At 34.4% G+C, this 19333-nt stretch overlaps 1 protein-coding gene across 2 annotated transcripts; it reads right to left on the minus strand.

Annotated features, from left to right (window-relative positions):
- Positions 1-465: 465 nt before the first annotated feature.
- On the minus strand, positions 466-10270 carry LOC120085643 (protein CELLULOSE SYNTHASE INTERACTIVE 3). Of its 2 annotated transcripts, none has more exons than XM_039041745.1 (8): positions 10061-10270; positions 9467-9819; positions 9261-9359; positions 5934-8994; positions 2761-5305; positions 1993-2447; positions 1656-1772; positions 466-1029 (listed from the first exon to the last, which is right to left on the minus strand). In XM_039041745.1, exons 3-8 carry the CDS (start codon positions 9320-9322, stop codon positions 868-870), a joined length of 6402 nt encoding a protein of 2133 aa, XP_038897673.1. In that variant the 5' UTR covers positions 9323-9359; positions 9467-9819; positions 10061-10270; the 3' UTR covers positions 466-867. The 2 variants fall into 2 exon arrangements, with proteins under 2 accessions (XP_038897673.1, XP_038897674.1); XM_039041746.1 differs by having other exon boundaries at positions 9467-9894.
- Positions 10271-19333: the final 9063 nt, after the last annotated feature.

The following is a 19333-nucleotide window of genomic DNA, read 5'->3' on the forward strand; positions in this document are numbered from 1 at the left end:
CTTAAACTATTATAAAAAAATTAATTTAAAAAAAAAAAAAAAAAAAAACTTCTTTTTGGCCCAAAAACCTGTTATTATGTATATATATTTAAAATTTCAAATATGTTAAAAATATAAATAAGTTATCCATGCTGGCAACTATTGCCATATAGTTAGGCGTAGTGGACTGCGAGAAAGTCTTCCTTTGTTTAAGGAAGTTCAAGTTGGACGTCTGGTGTGACGTGAGACGTATTACATATCTACCTAAATACTTATTCTCGTTGAAGATGGTGACTTAACAATCAATTAAAAATGTAGTATCCATACTATTGCAATATAGTAAATATTCTCTGGTTATTAACAAAAAATAAAAATCCTCTCCTTTCTGATTGGTCGGTCGGTTTCGATCATGTTCCAACTAAACCAAGCTCAATCAAAATTTAAAAAAGAAAAAAAAAAATAGAAATTGTAGAAATAGAGTAAGAGTGAGATTGTATGATATCCGTTGTATCATTGACATAATAAAAGAAGCACTTCGTGCAAAAGCTGAAACCATTTCTTCACATAATGTAGTTTCTTTTGTAATTGTAGCATTCTTTCTATAGAACTAAAAGCCTGTACAACAACAACAAAACTCTTAAGTACCCTTCTTTTAAACTCTTCTTAGAGTTTCCCTTTCATCGTGGGAATCTTCTTCTTTCTTTCCTTCCTTCTCCACGCATTTTCCCAGGAGATTTAAGAAAATATAATTTACACTTGCATTTTTAAGGTAGTCTCTTTTTCTTTCGTTTTTTCATGCTACAAAATTGAAACTTCCATATGATATGATGAATAATAAATAATTACAAGCAAACTTACCTCCTCACCTCATATTACTAATGACCAACATCATAGTTCTTCATCTGATATTCTGTTTGACCAAATAATTTCTATTTCCAGTGTCCGTGAAGAGCCATCTTTGTCTCCGTCGTGATTTAGGCTGAATAATCCACTGTACAATCCCTCTGTTACAACTTTGTCGATCTGGATGGTCACTCTTCCCAGAGTAGACTGCAAAGGACCAACAATCATTCTCTTATTAGAACAAAGGTGTTTTTTTTTTTTTTTTATCAGAAAATATCTGATAAATGAAATAGGGGAAACCCCATACCAACAGGTGATTACAACAAAGATTTCCAATTCGATATAAGATAAGTTAAAATGAGCAAACAGATGCTTTTTATTGCACCAATGAAAAAACGAAAGACAATCAAATCCAATGAGCGACCAAAAGAGGGGGGGGGGGGAATCTCTTAAAAGACAACCATTGCTTTATGATGGTGCCCATTGATTATGAGGTTGGGAACAAAAACTAAACAGACCCAATCGTGTCAAATTACCTTTCTTATACGTCACACAGTCAAAATTATAGAACGGTTTATAATTAACCAGAGAGAACTGGCATCAAAAGAAGATACCAGAAGAAAGAAAGAGATCAATAAACATCCAAAAAAGTACTAAAAAACGATTAATATCAAGTGGACAATTGTGGCTGGCCCTATTTTTGTCTTACATCAAAAAGAACTATATAAAAGAGTTCAGATGAAATGGGCAATTCATCTTTCAGTTATAAATAATTGAGAACACAAGCTGATGAAATAATTATCATCTCACGCTACTACAGGAGGGATAATTACCTTCCCAAAAGTGCTTTTGCTTTTGCAGATGATGTGCAGCTTTTGCCCCTTTGGAGGCACATCAAATGCCCAAGTAAATCCTTCTTTCCATTCAGGAGATGTACTGTGGCTAACAACCTGACCATAGGCCGGAAATCAACTTTAGCTAAACCCCACAAATCAGGGGGGAAAATTATGTAAATTCTATTTTCTAATAACTAGGATTGAGAATACTGTCAAGATGCATTTGACTTGGGCATCACATGGAAACAAAAAAATTAGAAAATAAAGGGATAACAAGTGCAAGGGAAAAAAGAAAATTAATGATTTTAAGAGAGTCCTAGCATGGCTTACTTACCTTTGTTTGTCGAGGAGGGCCGTTACCGATAGACAATCGACAGAAAGCATTTGTACTTCCCATCGTCTGTTTTAGGTTGTTCCCACGCTTAATAATAACAGTCAGACAACCTGGTAAGCAATGCAAAAGGCTATCTGCTCTGTCATGGAAACTAGGAGGGCAGGTTTTCATCAGCATTTGCAGTATAGGAATGGCCTCAGCTGCAATCATAGCTTGAGACTTTGCAATGTCTATCGGCATGGTTGACCAAGAATGCTTTAGCAAACATAAGGTATCCAACACAGTTTCCTGAGCTGCCTCATTGCCAGATTTTAGAGCTCCGATCAGATGAGGTATGGAAAGAGTAGCTGCTTCAGAAATATGGAGTTTGGGAAAGTTGGTGAATATGACATTCAAGGTTCTTAAAACCTCTTCATTGATAGTTGCAGTAGACCACAATTCCCTCTCCAATGCAGCTGCATAATAAAATATGCAATGTAACTCATTTCAATTTGAGAAACCTAAGGGAGGAAGGAATAAACTGAGAAAAAAAATATTGTTCTAAAATCATCAGAAAAAGATTAACATCCCCTTCAGGACGATGATACTAGATTTTTCCTGTCTTGAAGTAACTTAATCTCTAAACGAGGGGTTCCATCCTCCATATAAACAAAGAGCTTATGGAATTGATTAGATCATTTTTGAAGCACTAATGCTTAAATATAGAGTAAACCAAAGATCGATATTTAGTAGAATGAAAAGATTTCAACAGTTTGAGGCATAAACTACCTGTCAAAGATCTGATGAGCTCATTTGATACATATTCCTGTAATGTGTGATTAGAAAACAAGAATTTTATCAGCAATGCTGCCTGACCAGAAATTTCTGGACTTGGAGACAGAAGAAGCTCCTGAACAACCAATATTCCACCCGCTTCAGCAACTGCTCGCCTATTTGTTCTACTGTGCATGACAAAGTTTTGCAAAGCACAAATAGCCACCATTTTCATTTCTTCTGTTGCCTCATCTTCAAGCAAGCTTATCAATGCACGACAGGCAGATACAGAGTCACTAGCTCTTGCATGTCCAGCATGCTGTGAAAGATCTCCGAGGGCTAAAGTTGCGAGAAGCTTGCCGGGCTGGGATCTGGTCTGTGGATCTAATAAATACTGTGATAAGGGTGCTATTGCATACTTGGAAACCTTCATCTCTCGAACTCTGACATTATTAAATAAAGTTTCAAGTAACCTTCCGGATGCTTCTTCACATTGATGAGATCTTAGAAGGTCGACCAATGCATCTATAGCACCAGCTTCTGCCATCTGTTCAGCACTTAATGTATCATTACCTTCATGATTAACTAAAGCACTGAGAGCCACCGTGATAGTGCTCTCTACAGTTGAATGCAACATTTTCACGAGAACAACCACAGGAACTTTAAAATAATATTTAGCATTGAATCGCAAAACATTTGACAAAACCATGGCGGCTGATTCCCAGAGAGCGTGAGGAGGCTGAGGGTCGTCTTGTATAATAACCTTCGAAAGCTCAAAAATACCTCCAGCATCAGCAACAGACTTAGGCCAGCTAGTGGATATTTTTTCCAATGCCCTTATAGCTGTTTGCTGTAGATTCAATATTCCAATCCCAGCAAGCTGTACAAGTGGCACAACTGCATTTTTAGTTGTAATATCTTGCTGGAAATGCTCTTGTGCAAGAAGATGAGATAATAACTCTGTGCCAAGCTGCTGGACAGCTCGGGATGGGGACTCAAGAAATGAAATCAGTGGTTCAATAACTTGGCTAGGAGTAAGATTTAGGGTCACGAGACTCTGCGGTTTCTCTAAAATATTTACAAGAGCTTGCAAGGCACTGTGCTGCCCCCACAAATTAAAATCTGGACGAAGCAAAACCAAGAAAAGAGGTTCCACTATTTTTGCAGCATCTGAACTCCTAGCAATTGCATTACTATTTGTTAAAATGCGAAATAGTTCCGCCACTGAGGAGCATAATGAACTAGGTGCATCTGGAAGCAACTCGAGACAATTATCAATGACCCCAACCTTAACCATATCCATTTTGAGTTGAGTCCGATCTTTTCCCAACTTTATGAGAGAGCAGATGCTTGCTTCAATCAATCTATAATTTGTTCCAGAGACCAAACTAACAAGGAGGTTCACAATGTCATAGGGTAAAGTGAGCTCTACTTGTCGTTCATCATCCAGCAATCTTTCAAGTGCACATACCCCAGACTCTACTGCTGAACTTGAATCTGACTGCATCAGAAATATGAGTGGCTGTATGCATTCAGAGACAATTGGATTTGTTCTTACTTTAATATTACCAAACAGCACAAAACATAGTTCTGCAGCATTTGTCTTCAGCTCCAAGGACGACGAAGTTGTTAAAATTCTGCATATGCTGTCAAGCGGGGTTCCTTCCACATCATTCAGTAAATCTGTTTTTGAAGAATATCCTGAAGTCAATCTAATCAATGCAGCAAGAGCAGCACCTTGCTCACTTTCTGATGTGGCATTGAGCATGTCAACTAATGGGTGGAAAGCCTGCTTGGCTAGCTCAGAATTTCTAATGTACTCGCAATCAAAAAGTTCAAAAAGGGCCCTTGCAGCACTGAATCTTGCACTTCTTGACCCCAGACGTAGCACGGCTATAAGTTGATTCACGGAACTGGCCGATGCCTCATAACGAATAAGATCAGGGTTGCTAAATAAAATTCTCAATAGATCAGATATTATGGCTTCTGTTGAGTCTTGAGGACTCAAAGAGAGATACTTTGTCAAAGCATCTACAGCTCCAGCTTCAGCCATCATTAATTTATTTGCATCACTTCCATCAGCGATACGGGTCAAGAGCTGAACAGCAACAGGTGGAGCACCAGGTCTATCTGGTAATGGTCTCAATAGATCAACTAGTAGAGGTATAGTTTTGCGTGCAGTTGACCCAATTCTTACTTCTTCAATTTCAAATAGACGCTCAAGAACAACTTGATCTGGTTTCCGTGTCAAAGAAAATTCATCTGCCAAAGAAACAAGGTTCGGCATATCTGACTCCACAAACCCAATTAGAGTAATTAACCCAACAATTGCACCAGAATTTGCAATGGCAAGATTTACTCCTTTACTACCATTACAAACAAGACTTGCTATTGCCTGTGCAGCAAAGAATTTATCATTCACCTCCTCAGATCTTGACAGAAAGGCAAGTGAAGGAATAATACTCATGGTTGCAGGGGATGAGGCAACACTTGCATCTTGGAACAAGATTGCTAGGAGCAGGGCACTGATCCATATACCCTCCATATCCTCTAATTCTGCCTGTTACAATGAAATCACATATCAAATCTATAAGAATCCAGTCAAAATGAAAATATAGCAGCAAGACACACATGCTAAGTACATGCACCACTCAGGCCTTGATAAATAGATCATCGGTGTTGTTTATGATTCAAGCTCATCAAAACAGAGGACCTATCACCATTCTCCAGTAGATTTTAACATTCGCTGCATAATTTAGTGATGATAATTTTGTCCAAAAGATGTTCATTTTAAGTTGTTATTCTTACTCCATATGAGGTGATCGAACGGAATGCGGCAAAAACTATTTGCATGGAAAGACATTCCCTTAAAAATGATACTTTGGGTTTAAAAGAGCAAAGTCGTTTAGATTTGATGTAATTGCAAGCAGGATACATACCATTAGTATAAAATCAATTCTTCCAGAAAAGGAGAAAAGACATTAATGAACACTAATATTCCTTACATGAGCAGATTTTCTCAAATTTTGGGTTGCATTGACAGCAAAAATAATAACTTCCGTTCTCAATGAATATAAAAAGTCTGCTCACCTGACACAGTAACAGCAGAACAAGAGGAGGGAGAGAACAATTGGAAATAAGTAATGATTTCTAGGGGGAGTGAACATTTAAATTAACAAATGACTTGCCTGTGAATTTGTAGTATAGCTACCAAGCTTGTCAGACAGGGCCTCAAGTCCTCCAGCTTCCAGAACAGCAACCTTGTTCTCCACATTTAAAGAAGCAATTATTGACAACAACCAGAGGGCAATGGTACCTCCCATGACTGTGGCCGGGTCAGAAGCATCAAATCCATCTCCATCTAGGAAAGTACTTCGTTTAATAAAACCTCTATGGGCCCTAACTTCAATATCTGAAGAGGAATAAGTAGAATTCTGCTTGATCAAAGCCACTAAAGCATTTATAAGTAGTTTGAGACATCCAAATGAATCTAGCGCTCCCACTGACTGCTGTTTGTGCTCCTTCATAGCACAGATGAGTAATGCAGCCCCTCCTGACTTTACTTCTGGACTTGAAGATGTTATTATTTTACTGGCAAGAGAATCAAGTGATTTTGATCTTGCAACTAACAAATCACCTAAAATAACAGGTTGGTCTCCACACAGTCTTGACAAAATTTCGATCACCTTGTCCTGCAGTGGAGATGGTCCCTCAGCAAGACAGTATACAAGTGGTTCCAAGCTTGAAGGATCCTCAACAAGGGCAGACCATGGTGCATAAGTCAAGCTAGCTCCTAACTTGGTGCTAACTAAGAGGGAAATTACTTCTAAAGCATCTATAACATTGTTCCCATCCAAATCCATAGACCTTAAGGAGTCAACTAGAGCAAGGACAATGAAACGACACTGAGTTTCGCTTGCAAACACGTCACCAGGTGGAAAATGGTTCAACAATTGATGAAAGGCTTGAGCGGCACTCTTCTTACCAACTGGAGTTCCTTCTCCCAAAACTCTAGTTAGAGCTGAGACAACATCTTCTGCTAGAGCTTCTGCAGCTATTTGAGAATTAGACAGAAGATTGGCCAGGGCAGCAACTGCTGTTTCAGCAGCATCAACAGAAGATGTTTTAGCCAACTTAATCAGGGGTTTGACATCCCCTTCAGCAATGTGGCACATCTTATTCATTGCTTTTGTCTTGCTGGGCCGGGAGAGGGCAGCCAATGCTCGAGCAGATTGAGTGGCAACTTGAGTATTGCTCGCCAAGAGCTTCATGCAAGGATGTACAATCTCATCAGTTGCAAGACTATCAGAAATATCCGGCCTTGTGCTAAATAAGTCTGCTAGAACAGAAGCAGCATGGGCTTGAGTTTCTTCATTTGATGAGTTAAGAACTTGAACAAGGGTTCTCAGACCTTTATTAGCTGCAGAATCTTTATGTACAAAATCCTCATATGATGCCATAGTAAGCACGTGACCTAAAACTTGAATTATATTGGCCTTTTCTTTTGGAGAATCTCCTAAGAGCATAGCTAATAGCTGATTTATAGTAGCAGAATCAGCAGTTTGGACAAGCTTTGAAAGTGCCATTGCAGAGGCTTCCTGGCCCCTTGATCCACCACTTTTTAAGAGCCACAAAAATGCTGGGATGGCACCTGCACTTTCAACACAAGCTCGAATATCTTCACTGTGGCAGCACAAATTCCACAAAATATGTGCTGCATCCTCCCTTGCCTTGTGGGAACTTGTCTCTAATAACTGAACCAATGGAGGAATTCCACCCGCAGCAGTGATAGCCCACTTGCTGTCATCTACCTGGTCGGTCAAGATTTCCAGCAACTGAACAGCATACTCCTGGTGTTGCTCACTTGATAACCCCAGTAATGATATAAGTAACTGAACTCCTTCTCTCTTGCCAATGGCTTCCCAGATGCCAACCCCATTGCAACATAAACTAGTCAGAGATGGTATTAGGTACTCTTGCACATCAGTAGCGGCAGTTGTTACTAGTCCAATAAGCACCTTTTTTGCTTCTGCATGGTTTAAACATTCTGAGAAATATATATTACCATATAGACTAGCCATAGCTTCAAGGACACGCTCCTGAACTAACTTGTTGTCGTGAGGCTTTAATAGTGTTACAAGAATATCTTCTATCTTGTTAGCTTTAAAGGAGTCCTCATCACTGGACTTCTCGAAAACCATTAGAGTATATGCAAGTGCTCCAACTATATCAGCAATCGGTGCATAAAGGCGAGGGGACTGTGAAAGTTCTCCTAGATAAAGTAGTAGTGCAGACATCCCACCACAAAGATTGGCCAGTGCTCGTGTTGCATGCTCTTGTAGAGACTGGCCATGCTTACCCTGCATACATTCCTTAGAAGGGGCAACGACTGCCCTGATAAGTACTGGAATACCTTCCTCGTCCACAATTGCTTTTTTGGCCCCAGTTGACTTTGATGAGAGAGCCTCCAGAGCATCAGCAGCACTTGCACGGACAGAAATATCATTTTTCTTACTTACAAGCCCAAGCAGAGCTTTCACAGCTCCAGATTCTATCACCTTAGCTATGCTATCACTGAAGGCCAACATTAGGCGTGCTAGAAGAGAAGCTGCATTTGACTGAACAGTTGCACTGTCAGAAGAGAGAAGATCAACAATGATATCCACTCCCCCAGCCTCAAGTGTGGCTTTCCAATAACCATCCTTGTCTCCGCAAAGATTTCTCAAAGATCCAGTAACGAATCCCTCTACAACTTTGTCCTGCCTATTGTTTGGATTTAGCTGATTCCATAAGGTGGGTATCACACCTTCTGTGACAAATATCTTCATACCAACGCGATCATTCAAAAGCCCACTTGAAGAAACTTCATAGATTGCCTCAGCAGCGGCTTTACTAGCCTCAATCGATTCAGATTTCAAGAGTGAGAGCAATGGCGGGATGCACCCACCAAGAAGCACTTTCAAGCGTAGTTCGTCATCTTTGCATAAAAAACTTAAAGTTCTCGCAACATTAACTTTTGCCACCGAAGACCCACTTCTGAGGACATTGATGAACAAAGGCATAGCTTGAGAATGAGAGCCGATAAGTGTTCTGGCATCCTTTTGTGTTTTAGCAATTCCCAGAAGGCGTGCTGTAATAATTTCTTTCTCTTGTGACGAAGACATACTTGCATGAAGTTGCTCAATAAGCTGAGCAACAGTAGCCATTGTAGTTTCTGGATCATCCACAATTGCTGCTCCATTATTGTCCCTGATAATTGGAAATATGCATGCTCAGTACCTTATAACCATTAGGTTCATTTTAACAACGAAATACATTTTAATTTTACCAAGAGTTGATAATTAGCACTTGCATATAGTTGGAGACAAACTAACTGCTTTAAATTCTATTATTTATATACCATACTACGGTCTGAGGGAATTATAAACATTGCGTTGATCTAATGCCATGTTTTCCATTAATAAGACCAACTGCCACAAAAAAGAAGAGAGGATGAAGGAAGAAACAAAACCTACCGAGGGCTAGAAGTAGAAGGTGACAGAGACTCAATTTGTTCTGTGGCGGGGGACTTCGACATTTCATGAATTCACAGTCTCAGCTTTCACCCAGCTCACCTGCAAGTTGAAGCAGAAAACCACAAAACTCCTCAACTTATTTTATACTTTTAAGTTGAAGTAACATAGCAATGATAAACTCATAAACAAGTTTAAACTACAAGTACCTAACAGAAATAACTCAAAATCCAAATTCCAAAATATCACAAGACGTTCATGCACACAGGGTTAAAGATCAAATTGTTGCTCTTCTGTAGATCCCAAATCCAGAAATGTTAAAAGATTTTCTTCGTTCGATCTGCCTAATGCAGAACAAGCAAAAACCCAAAAACTTCCCCCTTCCAGCACACGTCGGAGGCCGCTTCTTCCGACTCAGAAGCATCAAAACCTCAATTATCAAACTACCCAATTCAATTCCATCTCCAAATAGCGAAAGAAGCTATTTCCTCCAAAATCCAAAAAGAAGCAAGCTCAGTTGAGTGTGATCTTTCACCGACAAACCAAGTACAGAATGAATCCACTGCAAAACAGCAACCACAGCAAGTAGATCAAAGCTGAATCAGTAAAAGATCTCCCAATCCCAGTAGCCCAATTACTTAAAACAACAAAAAAAAGAAGAAGAAATTCAGATTTAGAAACAAAGCAAAACAAAACAAGAAAAAAAATGAATAAAATAAAGTACGGAGATCGGATCAGAAGTAGCGTCACAGAATCTAGGGCAAGAAAAACGTCATTTTCGAAGTGCAAAATTGAAAATGTACCTCAATTTGACGCTGATGAACTGGGAATTGGCTCGCTATGAAAGACCCGAAATCAGAAAAAACGGCAACCTGAGAGAGAAGAAGAGAGAGAGAGAGAGAGAGAGAGAGAAGCAGTCTCACAGTCTCAGTCTTTTCGCTCCCACTCCTCCATGTGTGATGTGTGCAGTTTTTTTTTTTTTTTTCTTTACTATCTTTTTGTGTTTTTATTTATTTTATTTTATTTTTTCCTCTTCATCAGTGTCTCATTCTTTATTTCTTGTATTCCTTTTAATTTAATTTGTGAAATAAATAAATAAAAATAAATAAATATAGAATTGTCATAAAAGCGCGGGTGATTGGGAATCGGTTGGAAGAGTGGAAAAAGCGAATGACAATAAGCCACTGCCCCCACTTCCTTTCCTCCCGACGCCAATTTCTTTTTTTTTTCTTTTTTTTCTTTTTTTTTTTCTTTTTTTGTTTATTTTCAAAATTATTAAAAATATACTTAAATTTTGTCGTAGTATTTACTATTATATTTTCAAACGCTGCATTTTCAAAATTATTAAATTATACTCAACATTCATAAACATTCTGTTGTCGTTGTTATAGGTAATTTTTTTTACGGGAGAGTCAAAAGTTTAGGGATAAAATTAGGAAATTTGTTTTTCATCCCAAATGGATGTAAGACGAGTAGGAAACAGGTTCAAGAGATGCACTATTGGAGAGTGGCCGAGTGAGTGAGGCAATTGGATCATCTGTCCCAAAAGGCTCGCGAGGTCGATGCCAATCGAATTGCCCATGTTGTGACCATTTGGCCTAATAGCCCACCTTCTGAGCCCAAGACCAACAGATTTGATTAAATGGGTGAACTGGCCTAAAACCTGTCGCGATGTTGACCCAACCAACTCTACCTAATTCCCATATGCAAGTTGGATCCGACCTCGTGGGGTCCTATTTGTAAATGGGTGTTCATGGGTTAGATTTGGTTGGGTTGAAGCACTGTTTAGATTCAACTCAATTGTTTGAGTTGTATGTTTCTTAACTCAAATAACTTTTATTAAAATATAAACTCAACCCAATCCAACTATGAAACATTTAGGTTGGGTTGGTTCGGGTTACACATGTCATTTATTTAAATTCTTGCTCTAAAAAATAAGTAAAATGATAATATGTAAGAATTTTATTTAATTCTTTTGATTAACAACTCGATTTCAATTTATATTATGAAAAGTTTTTTTCCAAAGTGCTAAAAAATTATTTTCATAAGTTATTGAAAAATAAATTATCCAAAAATATCATGAAATTAAATAAAATTAAAATAAATATATGTAACATATAATTATATCATAAATTTAAAAGAACACTTACTCTTAAAAATTAATAACAAGTTTGGATTGGTTTATATTATATTAGGTGAATCCATGAATCAATCCAACCCATAAAATTTTCATATATTTGAATGCAACCCAAACCAAATTAGTTGATAACCTAACCCAAATCGTACAAGTTGGATTAGGTTGATTAGTTTTTTCAGGACATCAGATTTTTTTAACACCCCTATGTAAAGAGATTGAGGAAACCCTAGGTTTAGCTCCGGTATATATATATATATATATATATATTAAGTGAAGTGATAGATTTGGACCACATATCTCTTGGTCATTAGCACATATTGATGTTTGTTAAGCTAAGCTCTTTTTGACCCCATTATATATGAGCTCCATAACATGTAAGTTCATCTTCCTTCGGAAAAAAACTCGCTCTAACCCTTGCTAAAAACTAACTTAAGCATCAAAGTTTCCATGACAAACACCACAACAATGTTTTATTCTTATTGTTTTGTAGGTAATCTCTTCTCCAAATTATTAATTTTTCGTTGTTATCACGTGAAGGTCAGGTGTGTTTCTCCCATCTAGATTTTGGCATCCAGAATTGTCTTCTTCTTCTTCTTCTTCTTCTTCTTCTTCTTCTTCTTCTTCTTCTTCTTCTTCTTCTTCTTCACTTTAGTGGTTTTTAAGAATGAGGGATTATCTTACGTGAATCGCTAGAGACATGTGAAGTATGTGACTATCTCGATAACAAAAGTTCTGCAAGAGAATTGGAGCAAACTATCATGAAACAAACAAAAGTTGTTCTTTCTAAAAGTGATTTGATTCATTTTATTATATGTCCTAGTTGTCCAACGTTGAATATTAAAATAATTTCAAAGGTTTTTCTTGACTTTGTTCACATCGATAAACAATTCAAAATATCTCCATGAACATGGAATGGAATAATCAACCTTAGTGTAAATAGTAGGGGTATACATGGGTTGGGTTGGGTTGGGTTGAAGGTGTTTTTAGGACTAACTCGAAAATTTGAGTTGGTTGTGTTGGCAACCCAAATAACCCAAATAAAATCTCCAACCCAACCCTTAAAATTTTGGATTGTAGTGGGTTGTATGTCCTAAAACTCGCAGATTGCAAAGTTAAACATTTTCTATTATCAATAAAGATGTTATTCGACATCACTTCAATAAAGTTGTTATTGAAATCTATAAATTGCACTTATATAGTCTAAACTCAATAGGCTGAGATCCATGACTATTATATGAATACTTGAACTTTATGTGGATACATAAGAGTGGATCAAGTTTAAGTAAATAGTCAAAATGATCTATAGTATACAAATAAGGTTATGTACCTTATTCTGGTAACACAATCGGATGCGGCCCACTCTGTAGTTGTTACAAGTTGTAAAGATACTACAAACGAAGTGATTCTGATTCGTTCATATATCAACACGAGGAATGAGGGTGTCTTATGTAATTGCATAAGATCGGACCAAGAAATAAGTCACTCTTACTTTCTAACATTGTTTACTGTTAAAGACTAACTATTTCGTCTAGATGACCTAGGTGACTCGATCTTAATCCTCAGCTAACTATGAACTATCGTTTATTCGGAATTATGCTTAGATTTGCATAGGTGAAAGTTGGCTCAACAGCGCTGAAGGACTTAAAGGAAGGGAAACGAAATGGGTAGGGAGGGTGAGCAACTAAAAATTGAAGAAAAAAAGAAAAAAAATAAATGGATGGGTCGTTGAAGGGGACGGAAAAGGGGAGGGACCTTGGGGTGGGGGGAAAAGAAAGGGGGGACAGAGGGGAGGGGGCTCGGCTGGGGGGGAAAGAAAGGAGGAACGGAAGGGAGGGGAGGAAACAGAAAGGGAGGGGATCGAGGGGCTAGTGGCTGCGGGATGGGGTTTCGATCGTGGCCAGAGGAGTTGGGGGTGGGCGCTAGTTTGTTGAACTGGCCGGAAAAAAGAAGAAAGTTGCGTTTGGCCGAAAAAGATAAGAAACTTGGGGGGAAAAGAGAATATGGGGTTTTTTAAGACATCTCCCCACATATTTTTGTCGGAAAAAGTTTCAATTTTCGTCGGCATAATTTTTTTAAAAAAACGTGCACGTTATTCTATTTTGGCCGACCCATTAAATTTTCGTCGAGATAAATACGCATACGCCAAAGAAAATGAATGCGTCAGTAAAAAAAAAATATCGGAACATGTAAAAAATCTTGTAATGAGCGACAACTCAATATGTCTCCTATTTTAAGTGTAATATCGGGTAGATAGTTAGAGACATAGGGTGCAATAAGAAATTAACACCTACTCATTTTAGGGATAGAAGAAAGGTTGTTCTCTTAGGTGTTGAATTCAGGTATTGAACAAGGGACCCCATTCTCTCCTTTGCCCGAGAGGGATCTTATTTAGTGATTGGATCACAACCAATTGTTCATTAGAGAATCTGTGGAACTGATGAAGAAGTACGTAATATCGGGGGTAAAATAGTGTATCAACCTAACCGTTATTACGAACAATGTGAATGATCGACTTACTGATTATGATTAAATCAAGTGGACATAAATATATCTATAGTGAGGATAGTGCAACTATCGAGTTATAGTAGTGTGACTTGATAGCTAACAAATACTGATTAATTTAGTCTAAAGAGTTTTAGCCAATTAATCTTAAATCGTTTGAGCTCATGATCTATAGGTCCATAAGATCATTCTACTAGTTCGTAAAACATGAACACCTTGAATTAATAAATTGAGTTAATTTGGAATGATATCAATTTGAATTGTTCAAATTGAAATTAAGGTTTGAATTTGAATAAGTTCAAATTCGAATTAGGGTTTGAATAACTATATTTGATATAATTAACGTTTAATTTATTGAAATTAAATAAAATTTGAGAGTTTATAATATTAATTAATGATTTAAATATTAATTACATAAATAAGATTCATGACTAAAATTGGGTGTGTGATTAATTTAATATTTTATATTAAATTATTGAATTAATTAAATATGTTTAATTAATTAAAAATCAAATTAATTTTCAATTTCGATTCAATTTAAGAAATTGAATTTTGATGTTTTAGATTTAATTAATTATGAATTAATTAAATCAAATTTTAGTCAATTTTGGTATCGATTAACATTTGAAATTGAAAATTAAAAAACGTGAAAACTTGGTTTGAGTAGGTTTTCCCCACATTTTACACCAAGTAGGAGGTGTTCCTCCCAAATTTACACACAAATCCCACTCTTCATCAAGTTGTTGCTGACATTGAGCTGAGTTTGAGTGTTTGCATGCATTTTGTGTATGAAAGCTCTAATATCGAGGATTTGAATGGAGAATTTATGAGTTCTTGAGAAGACTGCTGCAGAAATTCATCTCTACCAAAAATCTTTCACAAATTCACTCTGATTATAGTTCCATCACTCAAATTCAAGGCTGAAAATAGTAGAGAAGATTTCTTAGTGATTCACTAGAGAATTGGAGTTGAAATCACATGAAGAGTAGCTTGGATTTGAGAGAATTCATCAAAGGTATGTTCATAAGAAACTCTCTTATATTTTTTGTCAAAACATGCTTTTAGAACTCAAATTAAATGTAATTAGAGTGCTTATTGATTCGGTTTGCTTCCGTTGCATGCTAATACATCCTATCAGGTTGGACTGGGTTAGGTTGTCGGGTCATAACTTATTATTATTTTTTTAAAAATTAAAAATATATAATCTATATACAACACATAACTAATAACTAAAATCTCATAAAATTCAAATGTTAAACACAAAATATCTACGATATTTATTACAAAATTCAAATGAAGATAAATATCATAACAATTTTAAAAAATATATTAAAAATCACAAATTAATTAATACAAACTAATGAAACTTTAAACAAAATGTATATATATTATTAATATACATAAAACTCGAGTTGAGTTGGATTAACCCACATTTTTTTTAATCAATCCACGACCCAACCAATCTAATAAACATGAAAAAATTGAACCCAACCCAACTCAATAACAAAACTAACTCAACTCAACCCTTATATTTTGAGTGGGTAATATGAGGGAATATGAATAAAGTCTATAGCTACTTTAAAAGTCGTCCCTTTTTATTAACTTTCTTTTAAATAAACTATTGGGTACTTTCAATTTTTAATTTTAAACTAGTAAAAATATGTAAATTCACATTAATGTTTTCATTTTATAAAAAATATATACGAAATGAAAATGTATTTTCTTCAATGTAAAAATACCGTCCTCGAGTAATAATTTCTCAACTTTGATCTTTTTTAGTATAATATAGATAGAAAAATTCGAATTACAAATCTTTAGTCATAATCACACGCTTTAAATCCGTTTAAAAAATGAGAGAAATATTAATTAAAAATTCAATGGTGACTAGTAATATCATTATCTTTCCCATATCTTATTGTACACGTAAAAAGATTATAATATTTAAATCTTATTCTATTACAATAGAACATAAAATATGAAATGTAAATTCCACAAATTACAATATAATAAAATAACTGTATCGGAAACTTTGTATCTCCTTTTTCAAAAGCCAAACAAAAAACATAAGGTAACTTTATATCTCAAATAATAAATATCATTAACTAGATAATTGAATGTCGCTTTTTCCAATTTTACTTACAAAAAATAACATAAAAAGTCAAATATATTACAAATATTATTATAATAAATAAAGTCATGGGTTCATCTTCATGTTATCTATGTGCCTTGTAATCATCAATGTTTGGTATCCATGTAAGACCAAATCATAGTTGTCACTTTGCCTATAGTGGCATTTGGTGGATCTTAAAATCATACATTAGGGGTGTTCAAAAAACCGGATGACCTGATCAACTCAACCCAACTGTGCGGTTTGGGTTGGGTTAAAATAAATGAAAATTTCATGGGTTGAGTTGGTTCATAGGTTCACCTAATATAACCCAAATCAATTCGAACCAACCCGAATTTATTATTAACTTTAAAATATTTTTTTAATTACATATAACGCAATTATTTATATATATTGATTTTAATTTTATTTAATTCTAATATATTTTAATAATTTATTCTTCAACAACTCTTAATATTGATTGAAAATTTTCACTATATAAATTGAAATTGAGATGTTAATTTTAATTTAATATATGAAAAAACAATTAAATAAGATTTTTACATATTTATGTTATGTTTTTTTAAGAACGAAATTTTAAACAAATAACCCGATTAACCCGAACCAACTTAACACAAATATTTCAAAGGATTATTTAGGTTAAAGAAATTTACAATCTGGGTTGGGTCTAAAAAAGTCTTTTAGCCCAACCTAACCCAACCCATGAACACCCGCGATACACATTGGTGGGTCACTTCAAAATTCCACTTAAATTTCCATATTGCCCAATTTTTATAGTTTTAGTTATTTTATAATTTTAATTTATCATTATATCATATTATATTAATTTATTTATTATATTTAAATATATATTATTATATTATATCTTTTCTATATTCGTTGTGCTTACTGTACTTTTCAATTTCACAACAATATATATATATATATTTGGTTGGTTGGTGTAACAACAAACTAGAAATGAAAAGAATAGATATACAATTAATACTTTTCTAATTCAATTTTTTTTTTTTCGTTACAAATTCAACTTGTAAGTTAATTAAAGGGGAAGAAAAAATATATATATATAAGTAATCATTTATACTCCTACACTTTGGAGATTATATCAATTAAAACTATAAAATATTAATCACATCAATTTATAATTTTTTCTAATGTATCAATTTGTTATTTACATTACGTTTCATTTGGATAAACATAATAGACTTCAATTTTATCAATTAAATTTCTAAACTTAAAAAAAAAAAAAAAAAAAAATCATCAAGACTCTCGTTTAAGATTTTCTTTCAAAATTCTTAATCATCAATTTTAATCGTTCATTTTATTAATTAAACATTTGAAAAAGTCTACACATATATGAAAATCAATACATAGATGATTTTTAAAAGTGATCATAATAAATAGTGTAAATTGATTAATTTATTTAATAATTTAATTGATACAATTATAAGTGTCGCATGATTTATTTCGAACGAAATTAGAAGAAAGACTATGATTTAAATCGATACAATTATTATGTCAAAATTGTAATGGATACAACTCTAAAATTTTGAGATATAATTTAATTTGTTATTAAAATTTTAATAAGATCAATAAAAAAAATAATGAAAAGATGGACTATTAAGGAGCGTTTGCATTATTAGCTTTGCGTGTAAATGTGTAATGAACTCTCAGATGGACTACCCTGCAATAATATCATATTAATTGCCCAATTGACTATTAAATTAATTATATCAATTATTTTCATTTGACCAATGAAAGAAAAAACACTTTGCTTGGCAATTAATTTAACCTACTTTTATTGTTATTGTGTTATTTAAAGAAATAAATAAATAAATCGTCTAAAAAATATATCATGATTGATTTTATTGAAAAATCCCAATGGTTATTAACCATGAGAATGCATGCGAGTTGTCTTTTACCAAGTAGGTGAGTGATTTGTACTTAAAAGTTTATTATTAAAAAAAAAATAGATGAACAATGGGTTTAAATGACTCGATAACTCGAATAGTTTGGACCACCCAATTCAAACTGTAAAGGAATGGATTAGATTAAAAAAAAATTAATTCGGATTGAGTTGATTTCTCTGAGAACTAAAATTTTAATTTGGGATTGAATTATTTTTTTTTGGTTGATTCAATCTAAACATAATTGAAATTATGACATATATATATATATATATAAGTTTATCTTTTCCGTTTTAATTTCTTTTTCATCCGCCACTAACCCTAACTCCATTCACCCAATTTCTCACTCTCTCTATCTCTCACCCTCCTCTTACTATCTCTGTCTCTTATGATTTAGCCTTTGTCGCTCTATTCTCTTCGTTTTCCATCCATGAGCTCCATCTTCTCATGGGAAGTGCTTGGCTTATTCTTCTTTAGTGCTCAACTACTATTCAATTGATTCTCACTACATGATTGGAGAGGATTTGTGATTCCAATTGTTTTTCTCGGTGTATTATGATGATATTGTGTTAGAAACATCTTTTTTGCAATCGGTAGTTAGATATACGACTCAATAGAAGTGTACACGTTGTTGGTCCAAAAAATTTCTCTTACCCATGTATAACCCTAGCCTCTACGAGATGTCAAACCTTGACTAATTAAAATATGTGAACACTAAAACTTTTATAACTATTTTGTGATCCAATATTTTTCTTATTTATACATGACCTGTTATGTTGTTAGGACAGGAGTGGAAAACTTATATATTGACTCTACTCGAGACATAAAAATACAATATATTGAAGTATAAATACATGTTTTATTAACTCATACTATTTGAATATAGCTAGATCTATTCGATCTATTATATGAGTTGTTTTGAATTAGTTTAGGGTTTTAATTAATATAACTCCAAAATATTGGTGTACATTTTGATATTTTCCTTTTTTTTTTTCTTTTACAATTTATTTGCCATGGTCATTTTTTAAGGTAATATTTGAAATGTTAGCAAAATCTCTAAAAATAAAAACTGTTTTTTCTTTTTTTTTTTCTTTTCTTTTTTCCAGATTTCTTAACTCGATATGAATTTGAAAAGCAGGGTTACATTAGTACATGATAAAACTAAGATAATTCATATTTTATACACAATTAAAAAAAAATTAAAAACTAAAAACTAAAAGCCGTTCTCATGAAATGCGAGAAGATTTTGAGATGATTACTTAATTTGGTTTAGTATCACACTTATTTGGGTTTAGGGTATTTTAGCTTAGAGAAGATTACATTTGTTTAATATAGGGAATTTGTTTAATTTAATTGCATACATAGTTTTTTTTTTTTGTTTTTTTGATAGAATTTTATAGCTTGT

Source organism: Benincasa hispida, chromosome 9 (assembly GCF_009727055.1).
Source record: "Benincasa hispida cultivar B227 chromosome 9, ASM972705v1, whole genome shotgun sequence".
NCBI lineage: Eukaryota > Viridiplantae > Streptophyta > Magnoliopsida > Cucurbitales > Cucurbitaceae > Benincasa > Benincasa hispida.

Coding starts and splice junctions, on each gene's coding strand:
- LOC120085643 (XM_039041745.1), bottom strand. CDS start 9,322: ATGTCGAAGTCCCCCGCCACAGAACAAATTGAGTCTCTGTCACCTTCT. Junction 8,995..9,260: donor CCTTCTACTTCTAGCCCTCG/GTAGGTTTTGTT, acceptor TCCAATTATCAG/GGACAATAATGGAGCAGCAA. Junction 2,448..2,760: donor GCTCATCAGATCTTTGACAG/GTAGTTTATGCC, acceptor TTTATTATGCAG/CTGCATTGGAGAGGGAATTG.